At 56.5% G+C, this 21,680-nt stretch overlaps 2 protein-coding genes across 4 annotated transcripts; one reads left to right on the forward strand and one right to left on the reverse strand.

Annotated features, from left to right (window-relative positions):
* The first annotated feature begins 94 nt into the window (after positions 1-94).
* Positions 95-6,190, forward strand: NAB2 (NGFI-A binding protein 2). Of its 2 annotated transcripts, XM_082741861.1 has the most exons (7): positions 95-425; positions 1,835-2,708; positions 3,167-3,300; positions 3,635-3,686; positions 3,776-3,908; positions 4,128-4,319; positions 5,317-6,190. In XM_082741861.1, the coding sequence occupies exons 1-7, from the start codon at positions 343-345 to the stop codon at positions 5,424-5,426; spliced, it is 1,578 nt and encodes a 525-aa protein (XP_082597987.1). In that variant the 5' UTR covers positions 95-342; the 3' UTR covers positions 5,427-6,190. The 2 variants fall into 2 exon arrangements, with proteins under 2 accessions (XP_082597987.1, XP_082597986.1); XM_082741860.1 differs by lacking the exon at positions 4,128-4,319 and having other exon boundaries at positions 146-425.
* On the reverse strand, positions 6,147-20,022 carry STAT6 (signal transducer and activator of transcription 6). Of its 2 annotated transcripts, none has more exons than XM_082741858.1 (22): positions 19,718-20,022; positions 16,901-17,040; positions 16,363-16,501; positions 15,976-16,059; positions 15,400-15,538; positions 15,221-15,273; positions 14,862-15,010; positions 13,859-13,990; positions 13,545-13,733; positions 13,127-13,214; positions 12,885-13,007; positions 12,225-12,317; positions 11,657-11,863; positions 10,361-10,455; positions 10,130-10,266; positions 9,654-9,800; positions 9,376-9,439; positions 9,160-9,270; positions 8,882-8,965; positions 7,838-7,903; positions 7,618-7,746; positions 6,147-7,527 (listed from the first exon to the last, which is right to left on the reverse strand). In XM_082741858.1, the coding sequence occupies exons 2-22, from the start codon at positions 17,014-17,016 to the stop codon at positions 7,338-7,340; spliced, it is 2,535 nt and encodes an 844-aa protein (XP_082597984.1). In that variant the 5' UTR covers positions 17,017-17,040; positions 19,718-20,022; the 3' UTR covers positions 6,147-7,337. The 2 variants fall into 2 exon arrangements, with proteins under 2 accessions (XP_082597984.1, XP_082597985.1); XM_082741859.1 differs by lacking the exon at positions 19,718-20,022 and adding an exon at positions 18,960-19,048.
* Between the last annotated feature and the right edge of the window lie 1,658 nt (positions 20,023-21,680).

Consider the following 21,680-nt stretch of genomic DNA (forward strand, 5'->3'; position numbering starts at 1 on the left):
TCCGACGCTCAGCCGCGGCGCCTCCACCGCCGGCCCCAAGGCCCTGGCGCCCGCCCCCCGCCCCCGGCCCCCGCCCCCGGCGCTGCCCACGCCCTCCGCCCGCCCGGCAGCCAGCGCCGCGCCGGGCCTCGCTCCCCGTGCGTCCTGCGGGGGCGGCGGCGCGGAGAGGCGGCAAGCGCAGCCGGGGAGGGGGGGGCAGAGGCACAGACAGAGGCGCGGAGGCTCGGAGAGAGGAGACGTGGAGGGAGGGACGGAGCCCGGACAGCGGCGGACACGGCAGCGCGCGCCAGGCGCCGAGCGCTGGGCACCGAGAGGGGCAGCCCCTGTGGCCTCCGGCCGTCCATGCACAGAGCGCCCTCCCCCACAGCCGAGCAGCCGCCGGGCGGAGGGGACTGCGCCCGCCGGACCCCGCAGCCCAGACCCAAGTTAGTGGGCAGAGGGAAGCGGCGGGGAGTGGAATGGGTGGAGCTGGACTCAGTAAAGGGGTCCGGAGGGCGGAGGTCGAGGAGAGAACGAGGGGAAGCGGGACGGGGGTGGGGGGTGGAGACAGATTGAAAAGGGGGTGCGTCTTTGAATTAGGGGCCCTGGGAGCAGATAGGGAGTGGATGAAGCTGGATATGAAAGAGTAGTACTTAATTTTCCATCCCTCGTTTACTCTGCCGATGTGATCTGGCATGTGAACCCCCTGCAAAGAATGTGGGGGCCCCCAAACGCCAGGGGAAGCCCTGGAGCTCTGGCTGGTAATAGGGCTGGGGGAGGGCTGCTGCGCTGTTTCAGTCTTCCGTTGATACGGAGTACGCGAGCCCCGGGGTCCGGGAGAAGCCGGCGCCTCGGAGCCAGGGGAGAGCATCAGCAGAGCTGTAAAGAAGCTTTAGGCTTCCCTTCTCTTTTCTGTAGCTATATTTATGGCACGCGGAGGGGAGTTTCGGTGTGCAGCCCCTCCCTCAAGAGGCTTTGAGCCGCTCCTCCGCTCCACTTGGAGGTGTGGGTGGAAAATGAGGGAGAGGAGGTAGGTGGGAGCCCCCAGGCGGTTTTCGCCCACTCACGCGGCCGCTGTAGGAGTGTGTGTGGGCGGAACAGGCCCCAGAGCAGAACAATTGAGGCACTCCTCCCTGCTGGCGCCTGAGCTGAAGGGATCGGCCTACCTACCCAGCAGGTGGGGAAGGTCACTGCTGGGAGAGGGGCCAACTTAAGGGGCACTGGGCAGTCGGGAGGAGAGGGGAGGTCCTGCGGAGCAGCTCAGGGTTGCTGAGCAGAGCAGGGGTCCGCCAGGCTTGCTGAGTGAGAAAGGGCCACACCCCTCCCTTGCAGCTGCCTGGGTAGGACGCCACCACGGAGTGAAACTGGCCAGCAGTAGGTCCCAGGCATCAACTGTGGGGAGGACAGGGGTCCTACATGCACCTCAGTGTAGAAAGTCACCTTGAGTAAAGCTGAGACTGCTGGGCATTTAGGGTGGAGGGTGAAGACTGTTCTGGGGGAAAAGGAAGCCCAGCCATCCCAGGGGGTGCTGGCTGGCCTCACTGCTCAGGTCTCCTTGCCCCAGGCCAGAAAAGTAAAAGCTCAGAATGGGGGTGAAGAGCCTTTGATTTTGGCAGAGAGACTGAGCTGCCTTTTGGTACTTGTGGCCAGTCTGGGATGGCACTGCTGTGTTTATGTCTCCTGGTAATGCCTAGTTCTGAGTCTGTGCTCAGGCTTGGGTCTTGGGCAGAGAGCACATTAGAGGAGGGGAAGAGAAGCAAGCAGGAAAGAGAGGACAATTGCGAGTGTGGGTTGGTACTCAGCAGGAGGACCCATACTGACTGCCTGCCTTTCTCTCTACTGCACTCCTCTTCAGGCCCAGTGCCCGAGCCATGGCACTGCCTCGGACACTGGGGGAGCTGCAGCTTTACCGGGTCCTGCAGCGCGCCAATCTCCTTTCCTACTATGAAACCTTCATCCAGCAGGGAGGGGACGACGTGCAGCAACTGTGTGAGGCTGGCGAGGAAGAGTTCCTGGAGATCATGGCACTCGTGGGCATGGCCACCAAGCCCCTCCATGTCCGCCGCCTGCAGAAGGCACTGAGAGAATGGGCCACCAATCCAGGGCTCTTCAGTCAGCCAGTGCCTGCTGTGCCTGTCTCCAGTATCCCACTTTTCAAGATCTCTGAGACTGCAGGCACCCGGAAAGGAAGCATGAGCAATGGGCATAGCAGCCCAGGGGAAAAGGCAGGCAGTGCCCGCAGTTTTAGCCCCAAGAGCCCCCTTGAACTTGGAGAAAAGCTGTCACCACTGCCTGGGGGACCTGGGGCCGGAGACCCCCGGATCTGGCCAGGACGGAGCACTCCAGAGTCTGACGTTGGTGCGGGAGGAGAAGAGGAGGCAGGCTCTCCCCCCTTCTCCCCACCTGCAGGGGGAGGAGTCCCGGAGGGGACCGGGGCTGGGGGGCTGGCAGCAGCTGGGGCTGGGGGTGGTCCAGATCGCCTGGAACCAGAGATGGTGCGCATGGTGGTGGAGAGTGTGGAGAGGATCTTCCGGAGCTTCCCAAGGGGGGATGCTGGGGAGGTGACGTCCCTGCTGAAGCTGAACAAGAAGCTGGCGCGGAGCGTGGGGCACATCTTTGAGATGGACGATAGCGACAGCCAGAAGGAGGAGGAGATCCGCAAATACAGCATCATTTACGGCCGTTTTGACTCCAAGCGGCGGGAGGGCAAGCAGCTCAGCCTGCACGAGGTGAGGACCCCATTCTCCTAGGATTGCACTTGGCTCCCAGGCCTCACCCTCCTCGCCGTGGAGAACCTTCGCCCTCCCCAACCTGTTTCCTTGCCTCCTGACCAGGACCCCATGCCCCAGTCACCCCCACACACACCCCCACCCCCACACACAGCCCGGTCCCTGCCACTGCAGTGCTTCCCTCCTCAGCTGAGGGCGAAGCAGAGGTACAGGGCAGTGCCGGGCAGTCGCGCTCAGTGCTGCCGCTCGGGACTGCTCTGGCCGAGGGGACTCCAGCCTCCCTCGGCAGCCAGGGATGTTGGCCTTTGTCTTCCACCTCCAGAGAACTCCATAGCATCAGATCCTAAGCAAGCGTCTAATGCACAGGCTTTATGTGTCTGATGGCGAAGGGTGGGAGGAGGTCTGGGCAAGGCAGCTGGGCCTGAGGACTGTGCCCGCTCGGGCGGCCCTCTCCACAGCTGACCATCAACGAAGCTGCTGCACAGTTCTGCATGCGGGACAACACACTTTTACTGCGGAGGGTGGAGCTCTTCTCCCTGTCGCGCCAAGTGGCCCGAGAGAGCACCTACCTGTCCTCGTTGAAGGGCTCCAGGTGAGACTTCCTTCTCCAGGTCCCTCCTAGATTAGAGAATCCTGCCAAGGAGCTGGGTCCTGGGCCAGACTTCCCAGGCAGGGACCTCTAAGCCTGCTTCCTGCCCACGTGCGTGTCCTGCTTCGCGCCAAGCCCACTTGTCTGGGCCTGGGCCCTCCTGTCCATCTCGGGTTTTGTCTGCTCACCCACAACAGCAGTACCAGAGCTAGACACTTCTGCTCAGTCAGCTGCTTTCTGATCTTGAAAGAGCACACGCTCTTTCCCAGATTCTATGTTCTGCCCCACCTTGCTGCCCTCCCCAGCTTCACCTTCCTTACTGCTCTCATCTTCGCAGGCTTCACCCGGAAGAACTGGGAGGCCCTCCACTGAAGAAGTTAAAACAGGAGGTAGGTTTCTAGAGTGGACACACGGTGTTAGCGCCCTCCCCCACCCCTCCCTTGTTAGGTCCTCATCTTCCCCTTTGGGGCATCCACAGGTTGGAGAGCAAAGTCACTCGGAACTCCAGCAGCCTCCACCAGGCCCAGAGTCCTATGCACCCCCATACCGGCCCAGCCTGGAGGAGGACAGCGCCAGCCTGTCTGGGGAGAGTCTTGACGGACACTTGCAGGGTGAGTGTCCATCAGAATACTTTTCTTCGAGCTCTGGGCGTGGAGTAGGTGGGAGGAAGGAGCTAGAAGGCCTCTGCCTGGAGCAGGGTTGGGAGGCCTGGCTGGATGGGGGCAAAGGGGCCTGGGCCTATGGGTCTGCTTTGCGTTTGAGGTTGGGGGGGGGCGGGGCGGGGTTCCATTGACTGTAGTCCCTTACCTGATCCGTGCCCATGCCCACAGCTGTGGGGTCATGCCCAAGGCTGACGCCGCCCCCTGCTGACCTGCCGCTGGCATTGCCAGCCCATGGGCTGTGGAGCCGCCACATCCTGCAGCAGACACTGATGGATGAGGGGCTGCGGCTAGCCCGCCTCGTCTCCCACGACCGCGTGGGGCGCCTCAGCCCCTGTGTGCCTGCGAAGCCGCCTCTCGCAGGTGAGGCAGCAGCAGCGCTGTCCCCAAGCACCCCTGCCACCCAGGCCCCACCCAGCAGTCCTGGCGTCCTGGGGCCAGGTGGGAGGGAGAGGGATGTAGTCACCAGAGAGGGCAGCCTGTAGGGTGCTGGGGCTCCAGCCATCCAGGCCTTGGGCTGAGGAAAGGGGGATCCTACAGGGTTGTTTCCACTAGGAGGATCTGATCCTAATGGAGATCTGTGAAAGGGGCGGTGCAGTGAGCAAGGGGACAGAGGGGGACTAGAGGAACAGGAAGGGAGGGTCACCAAGAAAGGAAGCAGAGACAGAGCTGCCACCAAGGCAGAAGGGTAGGGTAGGCTAGGAGTTGCAGTGGGGTTGCCTAGCTGGGAAGTAGAGAAGCCCAAAGGGGGATGCTTTGTGTGTGTATGGGGGAAGGGAGTAGTCCGCCAGAGGGCCAGAGCGGCTGGGCTGAGAGTGATGCAGCAGACAAAGCCACCAACCCTGGCTTGGTATTTTTAAACTGTGCGTGGGTGGAAAGTGGGGGTGGGGACTGGAAGGGGGGGCTCTTTTTGGGGGAGGAGTTGGGAGGCTGGCTTCCTGTGTTCCCCCTGATTTGGCTTCTAAGAAACTGGAGGGGCATGGTAGGGTAGGTGGGGCCTGGGAGGGGGCCAGGGATGAGTGGGGGCGGCAGAGCCTGGGGGGGGAGGGGGAGAGGTCAGAGCCAAGCCACCCCCACAGCTCCTGACAGAACCAGAAATTCCAGCAGAACGGAGGCGGGAGAGACAGAGGAGAGAGACACATACAGAGAGAGCGCTACACACAGCCAGAAAGGGGAGGGGGACGCACACACTTGGGTATGGAACACCCCCCATACACACACCTATAAACGTGCAGTGGGCAGGAGGCAGCCTATCAAATCCAGCTCATCTTTGCAGTCTCCCGACTCCTGCCTCCTGTCCAGCCACCTCCTTGCATCGTCCACCCTACGGCCTCCTAACTTACTCCTTTTCTCCCTACAGAGTTTGAAGAAGGGCTGCTGGACCGATGCCCCGCCCCAGGACCCCATCCTGCCCTGGTGGAAGGTCGCAGGAGCAGCGTCAAAGTGGAGGCGGAAGCCAGCAGGCAGTGAGGGGTGCGCTGGTGTCCTCAGACCCAGGACTCGGGCTTCTGGCTCACATGGACTCTGACATTCTCCGTCCCTGGCATCTAGTCACAACCCTGGATCCTTCAGCTGCCCTTCTCCTGCCTCCCCACCTGCTCCATGGGCATAGAACTATGGGGCTTCAAGCAATAACGAGCAGGGGCCTGGCAAGAGGACACAAGGAGGGTGCGTGGTGCCCCTTCACCCTTGCCTAGAGCAAGGGGGCAAGGACTCTGTCTCCAGGGTATCTGGGGTTCTCCCCTCCCTTACACAACACACTCCCATTCTCTGTAGCTTGAACCAGTGGTATGAGCAGTTGGATTCAGTTTGGACATGGGGGAAAAGGGGACTTCCCTGGGAAGGTCCAACAGCTAAAAATGGCAATGTTTCCCCCCAGAACTGGGGGCCTGGGAACACTGGACCTCCTCCTCCCCTCTGCCCCCCCATTTTTGTGCTTCTAGTTTGTTTCTTTAATTTAACAAGTGCTGCAGTTTGCCCACCTATCCCCATCTTTCCCCCAAGTCCTCAGCAACTTTTTCCCTCCTGCCCTCTTGGGGGGTAGGAGGGAGGGTGAATGTGGGGTCCCCTCGACCGGCCCCCTCAGGAGGCCTGGGTTGGACTCAGGGTCTCCCTCAGCTGGGGGCTGGACCGCAGCACCTGTCTGAGCAGTTAGAGCGTCTTTCTTTTCAGATCGTGTACAGTAGATTATTTATTTTGTTATTTTGGAATAAAATTTATTTTATGGCTTAGGATCGATGACCCCCCCCCAAGAGGGAGAAAGGGTGGCACGGGAATGGGGCAGTGGAGGGAAGGTGGCAGTGAATGGGCAAAGAGAAAAGCAGCAGCAGGGAAGGCCCCCTAATTCACTCAGAGGACCTCATGCCGGGGCCTGGGTCCCAGACTCACCCCTGGCCTTTGGGCAAGATTGGCAGGGTTGAGCCACCAAAGCTAGAGCCACATACAGATGTCACAGCCACACAGACCCACGGGGGCCACGGTCCTACGAAAGCTGAGTACATCTGGGTTAGCGTGCATCAGAGAAGCTAGCGCATTCGCTGGTGTTTTTTGTGCAGTGTTTCACACTTCCGAACTTGTCACAGAGGCAAGATCAGAAAGATACATGTATTTTTGTGGCCATAACAGTGACTGTGTGTGACATCTGTATATTCACACGTCTCAGGGATGCACACTTTCACACGGCTGCCCATAAAACGCAGCCCTTGACCTGCACGGTCTCCTACACATAACCAAAAATCTCCATCTGACTGACAGGAATGTGGGGCTATTGAAAATTTGTTTTTTAATCTGGGCATAACCCACCTCAGTAACCCAACTGTACAGATTTTCCCACCTCCTCCCACCCAGGGTCTCCTGAACTGCTTCTTCGTCTACCCCAGGGCTGGGACCCAAGCCTATTCCTCAGTTCCCAGCCTCCCGTACAAACGTGTGCACATATCTGCATGTTTCTACGTGTGTGTCCTGGGCTCGGGCTCAAGATGGGCAGAGAAGACCTCTATGCCCTAACCTGTGCTATTGCCCAGCCCTCTTCCCACTCAGCCCCATCTTCCAGGGAGAGGTGTGTGTGTGTGTGTGTGTGTGTGTGTGTGTGTGTGTGTTTTCTGTGTGTGCAGGCGTGTTGGGCCGTGTCTTACTTTGGAACCTGAATTTCCCTTCCAGCATTGGAAGGGGGAGGACAGGGGTGTGTGGTAGGAGGAAGGAGTGGATAGGCTCCACCCACTGTGCATTTTCCTGGCAGTCTTTTCCTCCTGACCAGGGAGTAGATGGGGATAGGAGGACACTCTCCCCATCTGCCGCTTGGCAGGAGCGTGGGCAAGTGTCCAGAGCAGGTCCGGCGGGGTAGAAGAGCAGTCTTTCTCGGGGCTTCCGTTCCAGCTGGGATCACCAACTAGGGTTGGCCCTTAGGTCCAGGTGGGACATTGAGATCCCAGACTGCCCATAATGAGAGGGCTGCAAGAGGGGCTGGGTGCCCAAGGCTCCTCCCCCCGATTCCCCTTGCCCCTCCAAGAGAAGCTTGGTGAGGTCCTGTTCAGTAGGAGGCAGCAAGGGTGGGAACATGTCTTCACCAACCCTGTAAGAAGGAAGGGGAGAAACAGTAGGGTAGCTATGGCACCCGCTCCTCCAGCCCTTGCCCAGCCATCACCCCCAGGCCGCCACTCACCAGGTTGCCTGAGGGAACCCTCCCACCGACTGGCTCATGCAGCTGTCTTCAGCCATGGTCACATCTGAGCAGAGCAGGGGCTCAGGAGTGGACACGGCATGCTCCTGAGATGGGCATGGGAGCAGGCCCCTGCCAAGACCAGAAAAGTCAGTAAGTTGGAGGTGGGATAAGGAAGGGAAGGAATGGGGAGCATGGGATCGGGAGGGGTGCTGTCACTCACTGAGGGTGAGTTTGGTCAAAGGACAGGTTCATCGGGTTCAGGTTGGGGGGCATCTGCAGGTGAGATCTGGAAACAGGAAGGAGGGCACAGTCAGAGAAAGGAAGGCTAGACAAGGGCACCATGTTCCAAAGTCAAGGTCGTTGAATGAGGAAACAATTTCCAGCTCCTTTTCCCAAACACATAGTCTTAGGTAAGCCGTGGGCTCAGCCTTCTCATCTGTAAAATGTGTATGTGTTGGGGATTGGGCTGGGGGAGGAGAGAAGGGCTGAGCTAGCTGATCTCTTTATTTATTTGGGGGGGGGGGGAGCAAAGAAATGGGGAGAGAAACAGACTCCCAACAACACAATTGCCAGGGATTTGGAGGGAGGCTTTACCCCCGGGCCCCTAAGATCATGACCCTGAGATCATGACCTGAGCTGAAACCAAGTGTCAGATGCTTAACCGACTCAATCACCCAGGAGCCCTTGAATTAGCTAATTTCTAATGTTTCTCTGGACTCTGGTGGTTCTAAGCCCCCCAGTCTCTACCCTACCTCAACTCCTGGGAGAGGAGATGTTGTACCTTGTCTAAGAGTCAATAAGCACCTGCAGTTATTATAATAAGAGTGTTACTTAGGGAGGAAAAATGTCTAGGCCACTTCAAGGCCAAAACAGATGAATAAATAAAAATCCAGACAGCAGATAAATGACAGTGGCAGGAGAGGTAATCTTAGTTCTTAACATAGTTTTTGCTATGAGCTTTACAGGTATTACTAATTCAATTAACCTTCATAATAATCCCCCGAGGAAGGTATTATTAGTATTATTATCAATACTCCCTATTCTCAGGCACCAGTATGAAGCAACCTGCCCAAAGTCAGTAGGTGGCGGAGCTGAAATTTGAACCTGGCTAAGTCTGAATCTTAACCACTAACCTCTCAATGGAGTAGACAGAAGAGACAGAGTGTCAGCCTTTTGCTGTCCCTTTCTCACAGCGGAGCCTCTCCTAACAAATGGTAAATGCCCATCCCCCTTACAGGTGGGTATCCGTGTCCCTTCCACTTACTCTGGGAAGGTTGTCAATGTGTCTTCCCGGGAGAGGGCTTGGTACGAGGCGATGGAGTGAGAGTGCGGTGGGTACACTTGGGACCTGGGGAAAGAATGCAGACCCCTCTGAGGCCAGCCCTTCTGCTGGACACCCCCACCTCCTGCCCCAAGATGGGAATCCCTCTCCTGGAAAGGGAAATCCCCTACTTCAGTCCCTAATGCCAGCTCTCCCAGCTGCCCAGGCTTAAACACCTGTCCCCACAGACCATTCCCATTCCTGCCTCTCATGCTCCTTACACCATGTCTGGGCTGAGCTGCATATTCATGGGGGAATCAGCGGCCATTCCAAGATCGTAAGCTGGCACCATGGTAGGCATTTGGGCCTCCAAGGTAGGAAGTGGCTGGTCCCTGGAGGAGGGAGGGAAGGTCCGTGTGACTGACCAAAGGCTGATGCCACCACTTCTTCCAGCGAGGAGTACCAGGCCCACCCACCGTTCACAACGCCACACTCACCTTTCCACAGTCATCTTGATGGTAGCTGGGACATAACCCCTGCCGTCCTTACCCATTTGTTCAGCTGTTGTGGGGGAGGAAAGGAGAGCCATGGAGTGCCCCAGGATTGGGGAGGAAGGGATGTGCAAAAGTGGGCATAGCTGATGGGCAAGTAAGAGAAATGGGGCTTTGAAAATGGAGAGAGAGTCAGAGATGACATACACTGTGTAGGAAGGGGGCAACTGGGATGATGGAAGAGATGGGCAAAAGAAGGGTTCAAACTGCGAGCTCCAGCTTACGCTTGTAGTGGCTCCGAAAAGCTTCATCCTTGGGTTTCTTGGGGTAGAGGTTTTTGAGCTGAGCAAGGTCCCGGATTCGATCTCCCAGTGAACGAATGGATAGGTCTTTGGCAGAGAATGGCTGGATGTTCTCTATCTGTGGGGAGCCTACAATAGGAATGAGACCCTGAGTCCCCTCTGTCCAGACATTCTCCCCCTCTCCATCCAGCCCCAACACAGGATCCACTCTCAGTCTACCAAGGTGAGGGGGAGAGGAGTTAGGGTGAGAGTCCTGGGGGAGGGAGACCAACCAGTCTCTGTTCCGACAGAGCTCACAATGAGAAGGTAGACTGCAGAAGGGTGGAGGGAAGTTGGACCTAAGGAAGGACTCCCTGAAGATCAGGCTTGGCATCAAGGAAGGCCAAGACATTTCCTTCCCAGAAGAAACCCCAGAGGGCACAGGCACAGAAACAGAGAACTGGCTGGGGTGACCTCACCATCCTGGCCCCGGATGACATGGGCAATGGTGATGCCCCCAATCTCTGAGTCGCTGAAGCGAAGGAGGAATGTTCCATCAGGCTCGTTGAGAAGAAGGCTAGTGACGTACTGTTTGCTGATGAAGCCAATGATCAACCTGGCCAGGATGAAGAAGAGGATGGGGTTGGGGCACTGGCTGCGGAGAAGGAGCTAGGGGTACAAGTGCTCAGGCCACTGGGGCAAGGACTCACCGATCTGACCAGTAGCTCCGGAGACAGCGCTTGGTGAGGTCCAGGACACCATCGAACCACTGCCAAAAGGTGAAGCCACGACCCAGCAGGATCTCCTGGGGAATAAGGAGGAGCTAGTGTGAACACAGGAGGGCAAGAGCTAGGGCCTGGTTAGGACAGGCCCTAGCTTTGTGTGCGAGTGCCCACACAACAGAGTCACAGGGCTGAAGGACAAAACAGAATCTGTCTCATCAAGGACAATGGCCAACCCTCACAATGACCAGGTGCCAGGCAGTATTGCACGTCCTTTCCATAAATTCACTTACTGGATCTTTACAAGCCTCTAAGTATCCCATCTTACAGATGAAGAAGTCAAAGCCCAGAAAGGTCAAGTAACTTGCCCAGGTCTACACAGCTGGTGAGAGGCAGAGCTGGGATGTAGCCCAGGAAGTCCAGACCAGAGTCCTTCCTAACAACTGCGCTCCACCGATCCTTGATTAGAACAAGGGCAGCGGAGTCCAGACAATGCAGATTGCCAGGTGCGAGTGTCCTGTTCCCTCTGCTAACACATCCTTCCGTCATGTAGACTTCTCTTTCTTTTTTGCTAAGAGAACAGTACATGACTGCATTTACCCAGCTGGTTCTCAACCAAGACATCCAGACCTTTTCCCCCATTCTTGTAACAGGTCCAGTTCTGAGCCACCTCCCCTTGAGGGCAGTTAAAAATACGGTGGCTAAGAACGAGAAATAGGGGATTATATCCCACCCTCCTCACCTGCTGGAGAAACGACTTAACCCCTCTGAGCATCATGTTCCTCACCTGTAAAATTCGGATAATAGCAACTACCTCAAAGGGATGCTGGGAGGGGTAAGTAGATGACGTACCCAATGTGCTAAACACAGTTTCTGCCACATAGTAAGGTGTCAGGGCAAGGTTGCTGGTATCACTGTGTGTGTCCCTGGGGGATTTCATCCTGGTTTTTGAAATAGGAACTATTTTCCCAATGGGTCAAAGTCATTTTGAATCAGAGCTGTGTTTACACACAATCTGGATGAGTCATGCGAGTCACTGGTAGAGAGGGAGGACAGAGGGCCCCCAGTCCAAAACATGAGGGACGCTGGGGAATCCTTCCTCTGGGCTTACCCGCCCGACTGAAGGGTTTTCCTGCCTGGGCGGTGACAGAGGCTTCCCTGATCCCCATGATGGGGCACCACAAAGACCCCAGAGGTCAGTCTCTGGACAGAGGTTGGGAAGGTCCTGAGTGCCTCATGGATGAAGAGCTTAGGGGTGGGAGGTCCAAAAAGTAGGGGAATGACCTTATTGAACTGTGACCAGGACACGGAACGGTGCTGGAAGGCCTCCATGCTGAGGCTGTTATCATTGAAGATCTTCTGGGCTAGGAAGAGGAAGTGCTCTGGAAGTAGCCCCCGATTGGTCCCCACTTCAGCCATGAACTTGAGGTTGAGAGTTTCACACATCTTCTCCCAGGGCACGCGCTCAGCCACCACAAAGGGGACACGGTCCTGGGGTGAAGTGGAAGGATAGGACACTTCAGACTATCATTCTCCTTCTTCCTCAGGAGGGGCCTTCCTCCCTCCCACCTCCCCAGCGCTGCCCTTCCCAGCCATTATCCCCCTGAGCTCGCTCACAAAGATGGTTCTTTTCCGAAAATAGTTTAGGGTGCTACGACATGGTAGCTGTTAAGACCAGCACGAAAAGAGGTCAGAAGTATAAAAGCATGAAGTTAGAGAGTTTGATGAAAGGAGTTATGGCCACTCTCATTTGAACATGTCTGCTCCCTGCCTCCCCCAACATGACTGCCCATGTTGCTTGCCCCTGTTCCTCCCCTCTCTCCCTCCATGGCCACTCCAGGTCTTTCCTCACCATCTCAGAGAAGGCATTGTCCCACAAGATGGTGGCTTTGGCATTGTTGTCCTGGTTGCCGTGGACAATGACCACTAGCGGCAGAGACAGAGCCTGACAGGGGCGAGAAAAGGGGGATCTTCTTACTGGAGCAAGGGGCTTCCTCAGGGGTTTGGCTCTGAGAATGCAGGACGCTCTAGGAGTCACACAACATAGTCAAATGTTCCTGGTGTGTTATCCAATGTTTTCTGAAGCTCCATTAAGGCCTAACTGTAGACAAGTGGTTATGAGTCAGTGTTTTAGAGCCAGACCTCTGGGTTTCCAATGCCAGCTCCAGCACTTCATAGCTGTGTGACCTGGGTAAATTCCTCAGTCTCTCTGTATCTTAGTGGACTCATCTGTGAAATGGGGCTAATGATAGTACTTACCTCTGTGTGTGTGTATGTGTGACTTAAAACAGTGCCCTGGTCTACACGAAATGTATAATAAAAGCTAGTCGCCACCACACGATTCCCAGGTAGGCACACTCTTGCGCCTCCCGCTCTCGCCCTGATCCCAGTGCACACGGATCCCAGAGGCATGGGCTACAGAGCCATCATGAGGAGTGAGGAGCCAGGGCCCCAGCATGTAGCATGGTGGGGAGCCGGTGCCCTAGACTGGGCAGCCTGAGGCTCAGTTCACCTGGAGCTGGATGGGGAGTTTGTTGGGGCCAAGTGTGAAGCTGGTGGAGAAGAGCACCGCACACTTCTCCTCGGTGACGGACTCAGTGCCCTTCCGCTCACAGCGCTTGATTTTCTTCAGAAGCTGCAGGAGTGGGAGGGGGAGCAGGGGTGAGGCTTCCCAACACCCTCTCCAAGGACAGTCCCTCAGTCTGAAGACCCCCCCCACCCCCACTCTTCCCAATGGCTCCCCAAAGCCCTCACCAGGTTCTTGAACAGGGCAGAACAGCAGTTGCCAGGAATGCTGTTCTCCAGGGCCACGGTGTTGTTGATGATTTCCCCAGTGCTTTCTCTGCCAGGGGAGGTTGGACACTGAGTGGGTGCATCCCAGCAGGGCCAGGGGTGGGGAGAAGCTTGAGTCCAGGGGTGGATGGCAAGGGTGACTGGCCCCAAATCTCCATCTCCCTGCTTGGATTCTCAAGGAGGTCCCTATCTTGGCCAAATCACAATTCTCCATCCCGTTCCAGCCCTGATATGTCCCCTCCCTTCCTCTGCCGTGACCATTCAGGGTCCACACACCTCACAGCCCTCCCTCCTCACCACCCTGCTCTTTTGGGGTGCCAGTCGCCCAAGCTCCCCTGGCCTCCACCAGCCCAGCAGGCCTTCACCAGCCCTGGCTTACGCTCCAGTCCCAGGCCCCTGGGGCATGCTCAGCTCTCTGGCTTGCTTCTCAGTCACCATGTCAGCCCTGACCAGCGGAGGCTTGGCTGGGGCCCCCAGGAACCGTAGGCCCAGTAAGAATCGAACCCCAGCCTGGAACTTGGTCTGAGTCTTCAGAACCTGAGGGGGCTGCTTCTCCACCAGGAAGGAGCTGAGAGGAGTGAAGACACAGGGGAGTTTAGTGGCTGGGTCCCTTCTGGCACCCTTCCCACTGCTCTAAGCCTCTTCCTTCCTCAGGGTCTGCTCTAGGCCGGGTTGAGGGCTCAGGGGGCATACCTAGTAACAAGGGTTCGCAGGACTTCATCCAACCGGCTGATCAGCACTGCCCGGGCCTTGGGCTCCAGCTCCCCACCAGCTGCCCCCACTTCCTGCTGCAGCTGGGAATAAATGTCCACCAGGCTCTCACACCTGGGGCCAGGACAGTGGTCAGGGGACACACAATTCGGGCGGCCCAAACTCCCTACCCCTAGACCCAGAACGAAAGCAGGAGAGTGTGTATATCTGCAAGATGCCTGGGGTGAAGGGGCTGTGGGACCTGCCTTGACTCTGGGTGTGAGGCTCCTTCTCTGCTCCTGGACCCCTGTGGAAACCCGGCTGCCTCTTCCCCAGGACTCTGATGCCCACATCAGCTGCCAACACGCATGGCACTTTGGCGCAAATTGAAAGGAGCCTCCGCCCAACAGACCAAATAGGAAAAGACTGCCCAATCTGCTGGGCAAGGGGCTCGAAGAGAAAAGCACGGGCCAAGGGAGGCCTGGGTGGCTCAGTTGGTTAAGCATCTGCCTTCAGCTCAGGTCATGATCCCAGGGTCCTGGGATTGAGTCCCACATGGGGCTCCTTGCTCAGCATGGAGCCTGCTTCTCCCTCTGCCTGCTGCTCCCCTTGCTTGTGTGCACTCTCTCTTTCTGTCTTGACAAATAAATAAATAAGATCTTTTTAAAAAAGAAAGAAAGGAAGGAAGGAAGGAAGGAAGGAAGGAAGGAAGGAAGGAAGGAAGGAGAGGAGAGGAAGGAAGGAGGAGGGAAGAAAGGAAGGAAGAGAAAGACAAGCATGGGCCACGTGAACTCCCGCTCCTACCCCCCTCGGCGGGGCATGCTCAGACAGGACAGGATGGGACCTGACAACAGCGCAAGTGTGCAGCCCTGCTGGAATTGGCCTGCTGGGTCTCTTTCTCACACCTGTGTCACAGAGAGACACCTCGGTCTCCCACCTGTCCTCCAGCCAGGACAGCAGACACCCATCCCTGGCCCTCCCTCAGTCCCATCAGTCTTGCCCCGACCTCTCCTGCAATGGTGCCAAGCTCTCTTCAAAGGGTGCGCCGTTCCCTGCCAGCTGCTGCTGCCGTTTCCAAATCTGGATCCTCTTCAGCACCAGGGCCTGGGCAGCTTCCAGCTCCCCAACAGTCTCCTGCAGCAACGTGGCCAGGGCCTGCAGGCAGGGTCGGCCTGAGCAGGGGCCAGCCTGGCTCCTCCTCCAGTGCCAGAGGACAGGCCACTCTCTCTTTCCCCTCTCAGTCCTGCCCCTTCTCCGCCACAGTGTGTATCCCTCTGAGGCCTAATCTCCATCCCTCCACAGAGCTGAGATCCCTTCCGGACTGTACTTTTGAGTCCAAACTCCACCTCCCAATCCATCAATTACCTCACTTGGCCCCTTCCCGTTGGCAGGAGCATCTAACAAGTTGTGCAGAGACACTGAGGGTGAGGGCAGAAATAAGGGGTACACATAAATCTGAGGTTCGGTCAAGGGTGAGGTCCAAGAGGGTGTCACTCCCACCCACTCCCCAGAACCCTCTCGGAGTGCCGGACCCCCGCTCCCACCTTGGCCAGCCTCAGCCCCCGGCTGCAGGGCCTCTCGGAGAAGGCGAGTTTCTCCCACCCGGTGCTGCAGCCTTTGCAGGGCTGTGGTAAACTTCAGTTCCTCCTGCTTCCAGTGGAAGGGCATTGGCAGGTGGCGAAACTGCACAGGAGGGACAGACACCAAGACGTGAGATACTCCGTTCATCCCTCTACACTAGGCCTCTGCTTCCTAAAGGGCTGCCTGCCGCCATGCTCTGCCGAAAGGAAACAAACCACTTCCCTTGTCTGGCTCCTTTTCTGTTTTGAAGGTTCTCCCTGACCTTTTGGAATCTCCCAGGGATAAAAATCTCTCTCTTGGCAGAAACAGCATCTTACCCCTTGCTCTCTCCTCCCCAGGCCTCACTACCCTCAGTCCCTCATTTTGAAGCTTCCCTGAGCTTGGCTTGGGGAGCACTCTGACCCCTGGAACCTCCTTTGGTTATCCTGGGCCTAAAACATTGAGCCTCTTCTGAAGTTCAAATCCCTTCCAGTTTCTCATGGCTCAAGCTAACATCCCAGGGAGTTGACGTGGGGTGGGAGGTGGGGTATTAACAATACCTGTTCCATAACAGCTTTTTTCTCCCCTTGAAGGATTTGTCTAAAAGTGGCCACCAGCTTCAGGGGGTCCCTTTGATATATGCTCTAGAGAAATGAAGAGTGGCAGACTGGGTTAGCCTGGCTCTCACCCATGTTATTCTCCCCCTCCAATCCACGCCACACACACCCCCGCCCCATTCCTAAGCACACAGAAAGGCAGCGCAACTGTGGACTCCAGAAGTTTTCATGCATTTGCATGCTTTTAAAACCTCATTTGCATGCTAGCTAACAGCTAACTACAGGAACACCAATTTGCTCTGGCATCCAATTTCTTCAGGTGTTCCAGGTCTCATCCCAGCTCCACTCCAGCCCCACTCCAGCCTCATCCCCTCCCCTCCCTGTCCCTACCTCCAGGGTGCTGATGTGTTGCAAGATGGCGCTCCCCTCCCCCTGCTTTCCAGCGGAAGTCTGAAGGCGCTGGACAGTGGCAGAAAGGAGGGCACTAGCCATGTTGCAGCAGAAGTTGTCTGAGCCGACCAGGAACTCCCTGTGGGAAGATCAAAATGAGGTGGCCTTGGGTCAGGGTTTCTTCAGCTCTACTGATCTTCCGCCCTTCAACAAACAGCTCAGCAGCTCCTTCCCAGTCCTAGTCTCCATCCATGCCCTGTACAGCCTCATCCATGTGCCCTTTGTTCCCCAATTTTCCAGCTGCTATGAGATGTCCCCTTGCCCCAGTCCTGACCTTCTTCCTCTTTGACTGGGGCTCCTCAGGGTGTGGGGGACCCCATGTGTCAATGTGCATAATCTGGTCCCCGCTAAATCTTGGCCACCACACAGGGAATAACGCATCCCGAGTCTCGACATGGGACAGAGCAATCTAAGGAGAGGGAAGGTGGGAGAGGGAAGACCTGGAGGAGACCAGCAGCACAGGGCAGCTAGGACTTACCAGGGCTGGTTCTCCAGCCAGTCACTCAGGAGATGCCGCAGGTGTTGGGGAAAGTCGACATAGAGCCGCTGCAGTTTTTCCGGAGGCATCTTGGAGACCAGACCCCACAGAGACATGATCTGGGGTTTGGAGGGTGCCTTCTGGAAAGGAACAAGGCCACTCTGAGAGGCACCCAAGAAAGTTGGCTTACGTTCCGGGGGCAGCCAGCAACCTCCTACAGATCCCAGATCCCAGAGACCATCCCCATCACAACTCACAGCCTGACACCTCAAACGGGGGACATCATTGGTCAATGCCCCAAACAAGGTAATCCCTCCAGTTGTAAACAAAGGGATGAGGGGTGGGAAGAGCTGAATTGTAGCCAGAGGGCTGGAAGGACAGGACAGGTGGGCAGAGTACAGAAAGCTCTCTGAGAGAAGGCAGAGGACTTGGATTGCAGCTCTGAGCTGGCTCTGGTTCTGTGGGCAAGGAACCTCCCCACTGTGAGGCTTGATCTTCTCATCTCATAAAATATGAGACTTGGATACATGCAGAACTTTCCAAAAATTTCTAAAGTAGTAGACAATTTTAGTGTTTAATCTGTGGAATCCCAATTATATAAAAGGTATAACACTAGAGTTTCTCTGTTGAAAGCAAGTGTGGTAGGCCCAAAATCCTACAGCTTCTACTTCCCTCTCCCTGCCTCCTGACCGCAAAGATGTCACTAAGGACACCTCTCAAAATCCTGGGGCTCCATGAGATAATTTGAAAACAACCAGGCTGGACGATGACGAAGAGAACGGGAAAGCATTAACAGCTACCACTTATTGAGAATTTACTATGTTTGAGGCATTACATGAAGCTCATTATCTCAGAGCTTTGCAGTGATTTTTAAAATATGGAACTATGCCCTTTCATAGATGAAGAAACTGAGTCTAAAGGAGGTTCTCTAGCTTGCCAAGGCCACTGAGCCAGTGAGTTCGGAAATCAGGATCTGATTCCAAGAGGTAAGTGACACCGTTCTGTGAGGGCCCCTTCCACATCCAGACCCCAACATCCTAAGAGGTGGGGCTGTGGGAGGAGAGCTGACGAAGGGAGGCGGAGATGGAGGAAAGGGTGAAGCAGAGAGAACTTGGAAAGAAGGTGGGAGAGATTGGAGAAAAAGTAGTGTTAGCAAGCCTGGAGTGAAGAGCCTAGAAGCTGGGAAGAGGAAGCTAGAGGCTGGGCTAGAGGCCAAGGGCAGAGGAGAAAAGGAGAGAGGAAAGGAGGAGATGGAAGGAGTACGGGAGAGGGTTGCATCCCCATTTCTGGGTGGGCTGCAGGGTGGGGAGGGTCAACCAGTGTTTTCCCAGGGGTCTCTCAGAGCCTGTGTCCCATAGTGCCCCTCTCCTAGAGATGAGAGAATGGAGAGGATGGCGGTGGAAATTCCCTGAGTCTCCCCCAACCCAGTAACCACAAGCCCTCTTGCTGGGCTTTTGGCTATTCCTCTCTCCCAAGACTTCCAAAGGGATAGAAAAGAGAGGGACCCCTTCTCTGGAGATTCTTGGTTCCAAGCCTTCTTGCTCCCCCCACCCACCAGCTTCTATACCCTCTAGCTCTTTTCTCTGAAAGGCAGAATCCTCACGCCTGCTCAGGATCTCCCAACAGGCCTTTCTCTACCACCTCCCACCCTGGAGTGGGGCACCTATTGGTCTATGTTTCAAATTCAAGAGAGGACTCCATTCCTCTCTTCTCTCTTCCTCTCTTGTTTCTCATGGTGCTCAGACCTTTGACCCTCTATCCCTACCCAAGTGGAGACAGGTAATCCTTAAGCAGAAGGCAGCCCCCCCCCACTTGCTCCCCACTTTCTTCTATAAACCCTTGTCGAGCGACCAGCCTCCCGGCAAGGCCCAGGCTTCAAATCTCCTCCCCTAATCCATCCCCAAACCTCAGAGGGCCACCCTATAACGAAGCTGAGCCCAGGGGCTTGCACAGACTGTGGACTGCCCGCACCTTAAGCTTTAAGCCCCCCAGAAGACCGGCGGGGAGGAGGAGCCACGGCGCGGGGGGGCGGGGCCAGCGTTCCCCAGCACTTTCCAACCTGGAAGGCAAGCCCGGACGTCCACCATGCTCCGCAGCCTGCTTCCTGGCCTAAATCCGATCACCTCTGTCCCTGCATTCGCGAGCCCTCTGACCGCGGAACCACAGGATCAAAAGTCAAAAGAGCTTCTCTGAGTTGCCCAATATGTGTATGTGGCAGTGGGGGCGGGAAGGTGGAGCCAGTTCAGCACGAGGAGGGTTAACCCTGCGCCGCCACCGGGAAATCTCGGCGTCTACAGCAGCCAAGCGTGGAGCACTTTTGAGGGGGAAATTCCCCCTTCTCCGGGGCACCATGAGGTCTACATCTGGGACTCGCTCATCCCCCCAAGCCACACCCTTGAACGACAGCATTTATGGGGGGACAGGATAGGGGCTGGTCAAGGACCCACCTCCCTCGGGCATCAACCTTCTAGGGAGGGGCACCGCCTCCCCTCCCCCCCCTCCAGGGCAGAGGGGCACCTCCTTGCTCTCCTTTCCGTGCCTTTACTTGCCCCTGGAGGTGCGGGGGCGGGGGTGTGGAAAAAGTGACCCACGCGGGGAGGTAGGAGTGCCGGGCCTTGCCCAGACCAGATTCCTCTGAGAATTCAAAAGTGCCCAAACCCAGGACCACCAGCTCCCAACACCAAATGAAACAATTTCCCGGGAACTATACACTCCGCCCAGGGTAGGGTCCCGAGAGTACCCCTGCTAATCCACACCCCCCTACACACACTTAAAGTCAGCACTTCCCCCTCCCCCTCCTCGGAGGCATCCCCTCACCTTGGCAACCCCTCCGCTGTCTTCTCCCTCTCTCAGCGGGCACTGCCAGGCCCCATGAGTCCGTAGCTCTATCCAGCGAGTTCAGGCCTGGCCCTGCGGGCACTCCCCCCCCCTCCCACCACCACCACCACCACCAAAAACAACACACACACACACACACACACACACACACACACACACACACACACACACTCTCCCGTCTTTCCTCCTCAGTGTAAGCACTGGCTGCCCCAGCCCGCTGTTTCCGGCTTCTCCGTCTAACCAGGTCCCTCCCTGGAGCTCTGACGACACAGAGAAGAGAAAGTGGGCTGGAGGAGGAAGAGGAAGAAAGTAGGGTGAGCGTGTGTGCCTCCTGTGCTGAGTGGGGGATCATGGGTTCCAAGGAGCAAGGACTGGGGCTCCCGACCCTGGGGCCAGACTGGAGGGGAGCCTGACCCCCACTTACTGTGTCCCCTCAAAAGCGATCAACTTTTCTCCAGAAAGTCACCTAAAACCAAGCGGAGACCTGTGGCTCCAAACTGCCTCTCCCATACTCAGAATTTTGCTGGGGCCTGTGATTTGGGCACAGGAAGAACTGGGCACCCCCAACCCCCACGCCGGGACCTCTGAAAAAGGGAAATCCCTCTGGGCTCTGTGCTCCCTCCAGTGGAGGACCCTGAAAGCAGCCAGGGAGCTCCAGGCTGTCTGGAACTCCTAGATCCTCCTCCCTTCTTGGCCCGGGAGACTTAAAGGTTGCATGACCACTGATGGGAGGGAGTGGGGGAGGGGACCCCAGAGCTCAGAATTCTGGAAGACTCCAGAAGGACTCTCTTGTACTGAAAACCATCTCGGCCCCCTCCTTACAGAGCACTACTCTTCAGACACTTGTGGGAGCCAGCACAACCTGGAGTTGCTGCCTGCAGATTCCCAAGGGACAAGTTTGACTAGGAATCTGCTGTGCGGCCTTGGCCAAGTTCCTGTTTCTGTGGTAAACACGGAGACACACCCAGAAACAAACACATACATGTGCAACTTCCCTGGCCATCAGACCACACACACACACACACACACACACACACACACACACGCTTACACATGTGCGGGCAGGCTCACAGTCATGTCAGCCCTCAGAGCCACAAGCAGTCACAATGAGACACAAACTCAAAAACACTAGGCTTGCTCAGCTTCTGAGTCATCGTTGTAACTAGTGGATGGTTTTTGCAGCTTTTGCTGGCGGAGGAGCTGAAGGAGGACAAGCCTAGAGAGGCCCCAACATCCCCAAACCTGGGAGACAAGGTGTATAAAATGGGTGGTCTCCAGGGGGTGGTGGAGATGGGAGGAAGTTTCTACTCCCTTCTTCTCTCTCCCAGCAGGGCGGGCTGAGGGGCCAAAGCCATGCCTATGCTGCCCCCTAGTGCTTGAACTGATTTCTAGAACCCAGCTCCTTCCCTGCCCTCCCCATGTGGCCGGGATGTGTTTGCATGAGTGCATGTGTGCATGGGGTCCCCAGCCAGGCAGCAGAGGATAGCAGCTAAGAACTGGGATTCTAGAGACAAGCTGCTTGGGTTCTAATCCTGCCAATGCTGCTAACTGAACAACTCTGAGAGAGTTACTCTTTGAGTTTCAGTTTTGCCATCTGTAAAATGGAGCAAGTAAGTCTTCACTCATAAGGTTGTGGGAGAGAGATACGGTAATATTATGTATAGGCTTAGAACAATGCCTGGAACACAGTAAATGTTAGGCATTATTTTTACAGGCTGGACTAAGGCAGGTAGGAAGAAGGCAGAAGGACTTCCATCCTATATTGGGGACCCCTGATGTGGGGGTAAAAATAGTGCCACAAAGATGAGATATCGGAGGTAAGTGTGTTTATGGGTTTGCCAGGTCTGGAAGGCAGTGGAGTGGAGAGGCTGTCGTCCAAGTGTGGAGATGACAGGTAGGGAACCTAGTCCATGGGTTTGTATGACCAGCAGTGCTGGGATGG

This window comes from Mustela nivalis (assembly GCF_964662115.1).
Source record: "Mustela nivalis genome assembly, chromosome: 7".
NCBI lineage: Eukaryota > Metazoa > Chordata > Mammalia > Carnivora > Mustelidae > Mustela > Mustela nivalis.

Excerpts from the sequence above, each read along its gene's own strand:
- NAB2 (XM_082741861.1), top strand. The coding sequence starts at position 343 with ATGCACAGAGCGCCCTCCCCCACAGCCGAGCAGCCGCCGGGCGGAGGG. Across the intron at positions 426-1,834 it reads ACCCCGCAGCCCAGACCCAA|GCCCAGTGCCCGAGCCATGG; the intron begins GTTAGTGGGCAG and ends ACTCCTCTTCAG. Across the intron at positions 3,909-4,127 it reads TCTTGACGGACACTTGCAGG|CTGTGGGGTCATGCCCAAGG; the intron begins GTGAGTGTCCAT and ends CCATGCCCACAG.
- STAT6 (XM_082741858.1), bottom strand. The coding sequence starts at position 17,016 with ATGTCTCTGTGGGGTCTGGTCTCCAAGATGCCTCCGGAAAAACTGCAG. Across the intron at positions 12,318-12,884 it reads AACTCCCCATCCAGCTCCAG|GCTCTGTCTCTGCCGCTAGT; the intron begins GTGAACTGAGCC and ends CGCCCCTGTCAG. Across the intron at positions 7,904-8,881 it reads ACATTGACAACCTTCCCAGA|ATCTCACCTGCAGATGCCCC; the intron begins GTAAGTGGAAGG and ends TCCTGTTTCCAG.